The following is a 4,921-nucleotide window of genomic DNA, read 5'->3' on the forward strand; positions in this document are numbered from 1 at the left end:
CTGAGACAACTACGATGCGGGTGGGAAAACCCACCAAGCAAACAGCAGGCTGGTAGAGGAGCCCCCCACCCTGAGGAGGCTGGGACTTGTGAGAGTAAGAAGGATCGACCCCCCAACGCCGTGCAGCTGCAGCCCCGCCGCCATCCATCCCCACCGCCGCTGCACTCGCTGCGGCCTTTGAAGCCTCTTTTCTTCCCCACCCACGGTGGGCTGGTTCAAATGCAGGTTTCAGCAGGCTGCGGGGCGGTGGGGTCCCCGGCATGGGGCTGCCGCCAGCTGGGCTAATGGGCTCCGCTGGGCACGGCGCCTCGCCCCGTTCCTGGCACGGGCTCGGCGGAAGAGGGAGTTTTGCCCGTTTCAAGGAGTTTCTCAGCGTCTCTCTGCAGGCGTGCCCACGGCTTTTCCAAGCCAGTGTGCGGCTGCGGAGCCGGTCCAGCCCGTCAGACCTACAGTGCGTGGGGAGAGGAGGGAAGGACGCAGCCGAGGACGCTTAGGAACTCGTCCTGGAAACTTGGGCTTCAAGAGACATGGCCAGGGCCACACTTGTTTTGCCCGTTTCAAGGAGTTTCTCAGCGTCTCTCTGCAGGCGTGCCCACGGCTTTTCCAAGCCAGTGTGCGGCTGCGGAGCCGGTCCAGCCCGTCAGACCTACAGTGCGTGGGGAGAGGAGGGAAGGACGCAGCCGAGGACGCTTAGGAACTCGTCCTGGAAACTTGGGCTTCAAGAGACATGGCCAGGGCCACACTTGGGCTCGGTGGCAGAGCCGGGTCCAGCCACCTGCACTGCCCGGGGCAAGAGGGGAGCGGGAAGGGTGCCCAGACATCCTTGCACCACCACCAGCAGGGAAAGCCATTGGGTGTAACAAACAGAGCCTGAAATTATAAGGATCCTGCTTAAGGCTGGTCCTGGCTCTTCCCCACAGCCAGACCACGCAGAGTGACCAGAGCACCCAGGGCTTGGGACAAACCGCCCTCGGGAGCAGCAGCAAAGAGGAGGACGGCATGCTGGGCTTGCCAGCTGGCACAAAGGCACATCCAACATCACTGAAAAATAACCCCCAAACTGCAAAAAGGAGCAATTTCTTCCCCAAACAACTCCAGACTCGCTGCCGATGAGAGGAGGAAAGAGCCCGGCAGGACACGAAGGGAGGGCAGGTGTTTCTGCAGAGGATGGGGACACAGAGTGCCAGTGGCAAAGACTAACAAATCACAGGAGAGATATTAAACCTCACGCTTCGGGGCTTAAGCTGATATAGCTACTAGGGATTAGGAGGAAATTTAAGGGGGAGGGAACGAGTTATCCCTGCTGCAGTCTCATAGCATGCAGAGCAGCATCGTCCCTCTCCTGCCCAGCTAGATGAGTGATAGCATCATCCAAGGGTCACCATCACTTTTGGGCAAACCTTGCTGTGCTTTGTGCTGCCAGAACACGGCAATGAGGGGCACGCACCCAGGTGTGGGGATAAAGCCAAGACCCTCTGCAAGCTTCACTAGCGTTTAACTAAACTTGCTAGGTCACAGCTCAGACACAGCCGAATCCTAGGTGCCCACCCCTGTCTTTGATATATCCAAGGTGTGGAAAGCCCCAGCATCAGTGGTGAAATGGGGCAAGTCACTGGTGAAATGGGGCAAGTGGCTGGCTGAAGCTGGCTGAACCTTCCTGAGGTAGCAGCTGAACCCCAGCCGGGCTTCGCTCCCTGTCCTTGAGAGTTTAACACCAGTTTGCTCAGCTGCCACCCTTTCTTTGCACTTTGCGCATGTTTAAACAAAAACCTTCACCACTCCCTTGAGGAAGGCAAACAGTAAGTCCAGCTCCCGTCACCTTCCATGGCTCCTCCAGGCCCCCAGCTATCGCGAGGGCATCGCATCGCACTGCCTCCAGCATCACCCCAGCATCCCCCATCCTCTGCCCCTTAGCCCCACACATCTAGGGATGGGGACATGCAAACCTCACTGGTTTGCTCCAGGTTTGCTCCATCCAGCTCCAGGAGCTGTCACCCCTTCCCAGGGATGAGAGCCCCAGCCGGGGAGGGGGGAGTGTCTCTGCCTCTTGCCTCCCCCAGGAGCCCCAACCCCTCAGTGCCGTCGCAGACGCCCCGGCCAACTGGCGCATTGTTGGTGAGCGCGGCCAGGCCGGGGGACGTGATTGATCGTTGGGGAGAAAGGCCAGAGCTGTGACGGGTCGTTTAACAATTTCAATTAAACTCTGCAGCGCTCCAACACGGAGGGGAGGGGAAAGGGAGAGAGAAAAGGAAATTAAAAAGCAGGACGTTTCCATTGCTGCGCCGGGGACCCTCAGCAAAGTGTGGCCGGCTCGGCAGGAGCAGCCCTGGTCTCCCAGGGGAGAACACCCACTCTCCGGCTGCAGAAGTGACCACAGCATCATCCCAATATCCCCTTCCTGCAGGCCGGACGCCTGCCCTCGCCTGCCCTTCTCCTCCCGCTACTGCCCCCAAAACTTTCTCCCTGCCCGCCCCACCACCTTTTAATAATAGGTGCTGTGACCCAGTTGTATGGCAGCGCTTGCACGGGAAGGAGGGCTGCACATGGTGAATATTAAACAACATGTCCCTGAAGTTCCCGCTGCCGGGACTGGCGCTTGATTTTTGCTTACGTGCGGTGACTTTTTTAGGCACAGGAAGCCCCGGAGGGCTGATCACAGCGACCGAGCTCCCAATCCACTGAGACAGCAGAAGGACTCTTAGAGGGATTTTAAAAAAATAATAATAATCAGCATCTCAGTCTGTCATATGGAAAAGGCGCTTTAATGAGCGGCAAATGCAGCAAACGCTCAGCTCACATGGCATTGGCAAGAGGAGGGAGAGGGAACCGTAAGGGATGGGAAGCGGCGATGCCCTCCATGCAGGGGACAAGTCTCCAGGACCAGGCATGCCCCCCCACGGCGGGTCCAGCACAGGAGCCCCACTGAGGGCTTGCAGTGGTGGCCTTGCAGCAGTGGCCCTGCAGGAGTCTGGGCTTTTTGCTCCCCCCTCCTTACAAAGGAGTAAAATGAAAATAAGCAGACGGAGCTGCTGACACCGCTGCAGCAGGGGAGTTAAACACAAATGTTCACATGGGTGTCCCATGGCTGGAGGGAGGGGAAAACGTGAGAGAGAAAATGCAGACGGCGTTTAGATAGGAGAGAATTACCAGAGGTAACTGCAGGAACCAAGTGTAAATTCACCCCTCGGGGTGCTCAGGGGAGAGCCAGGGGCACCCCAACCTGCCCACGCTGCCACGCCACAGGACAGCAGCTTGGGGGAAACGTGGCTGTGCCAGCCGCAGGGATGCTCACGTCCTGACGTTATTTATTGCCTTGGGGGTGTCCTTCAACCCGCCCACACACGCAAACCTCTCTCACTCCAGCTCAGGGACCCCACAGGGGCGCAGTCCTTGAGCTGCAAGCAGAGGCAATGGCACTCAGTTCCTTGAAGCAGGGAGGGGGCAGCAGGCACCCCCTGCTCTGAGGAGGAGGTGGCCACCAGTCCTCCTGCAGGACCGGCAGTCAGGATTTGCAAAGTTTTGGCCCCAAACAAAGCTTTCCAGCAGCTGACCCAGGAGAGTTTATCCCCTTCTTACGTTTATAATCCTCAGCCTAAGTCACGTTTCTCAGCACCAGCCTCTCCGCCCTGAGCCACTCCTAAGAAACATTAAAGCTCCTTCTCCTGCCCGAGTTTCCCCTTTCCCTCCCCAGGACAGTATTTTCCCCTCCAGCTTTCCTGCACACACCCACAAGACCCCCCACAATGAGCAGCCCTGGCAGGGAGGTTCCGCATCCCCTAGCCTCCCCCTGCCCAGAGCAGCTCCCACAGCCCAGGCAGCCACCGTGCACCTTCCCCCAGCCACGCACCAAGCCAAGCGCCCTTTTATTTACTTTTCCCAGTTTCCTTTTCTCGGCTGGTCACGAGAAGAGACCAGGAGCTCAGCTCCCTACAAGGGCACTGTGGCACTGGCTGTGATTTGCTCCTCCACCTTTCCACCCTCCTCATCTCCCTCCATATGCTGCGCAGCGCCTGCAGGACCCTGCTGCCCTTGGGGACCCCCCCAAGCCCGACGTTCACGCCAAGCCATGCTTGCCACTGATCTTTCCGAGAACATGTGCAGGAAAACAGCCCTGCTGAAGGGTTAAACATTACCAGACTGAAATTCAAGGCTTGACAATTGGTTCCAGTCGACTGGCTGGGATGATAATTTTTCACAAGATAAACATGGCCAGGAGCAGCAATCGCTAAAGACCCTTTGTAGCACTACCCCCCTCCCCAAGCAGCTTTGCTTCCTCTCGCTGCTGCCGTTTCCCTTCGCCCATCCCCACTCGGTGGCCCATACTTCAGAGCCGCTGGCCCCAAGCCGAGGGGAACCCCAGCCCTGCCAGGAGGATCGCTTACAGCCCAGTCATTCATCCACACAGACTCCCGCCTCCAGCCGCAGTGTAACCCATATGCTGGGGTGCAGGGCCAGCACTCGCACCCCAGCTTGGATGGCACCAAGCACACTACTGAGACTCACACTCCGGGACAGGCAGCGGTGCCTGACAGGGGAGAGGGAGCCCACAGCTCTGCGCCTGGGTACTCACTGCTCTTGGATGCCTTGATCTTGGCCACCAGTTTCTGCACGCTGGGTACATCCCCGTTCTTCACAGCCTGGATTAGTTCCTGCTCTCGCCCCATCATGGGCAGGTGGGAATGGCGGCAGCACGGAAGGCAGAGACCCTCAGATCCCAGCGGTTTATAAAGCCATGGGAATAAGCCACTAATTCCTCAGAACACACTTTGAAGGAAGGTGAAATCCAGCAAGAAAGACGATTTGCAATCTTATGGGACATAAAAATCAGAAGGAAGAAGTCCTGCTGTTAAGGGCAGAAGTCCCTTTCTGTGTCCAGAGGAACAGGACCCAGATGAGGTTTGGTTGGAGAACATGTGATCAA

At 57.9% G+C, this 4,921-nt stretch overlaps 1 protein-coding gene across 1 annotated transcript in view; it reads right to left on the reverse strand.

The window, feature by feature from the left end:
- CASKIN2 (CASK interacting protein 2) overlaps positions 1-4,664 on the reverse strand; it is a 28,999-nt gene extending 24,335 nt beyond the window's left edge. The window contains exon 1 of the mRNA XM_010189701.1: positions 4,571-4,664. Coding sequence (XP_010188003.1) covers positions 4,571-4,664 — 94 coding nt within the window. The remainder of the gene's footprint in view (positions 1-4,570) is intronic.
- Positions 4,665-4,921: the final 257 nt, after the last annotated feature.

The sequence above is a fragment of the Mesitornis unicolor genome, unplaced genomic scaffold, assembly GCF_000695765.1.
Source record: "Mesitornis unicolor isolate BGI_N332 unplaced genomic scaffold, ASM69576v1 scaffold30438, whole genome shotgun sequence".
Taxonomy (NCBI): Eukaryota; Metazoa; Chordata; class Aves; order Mesitornithiformes; family Mesitornithidae; genus Mesitornis; species Mesitornis unicolor.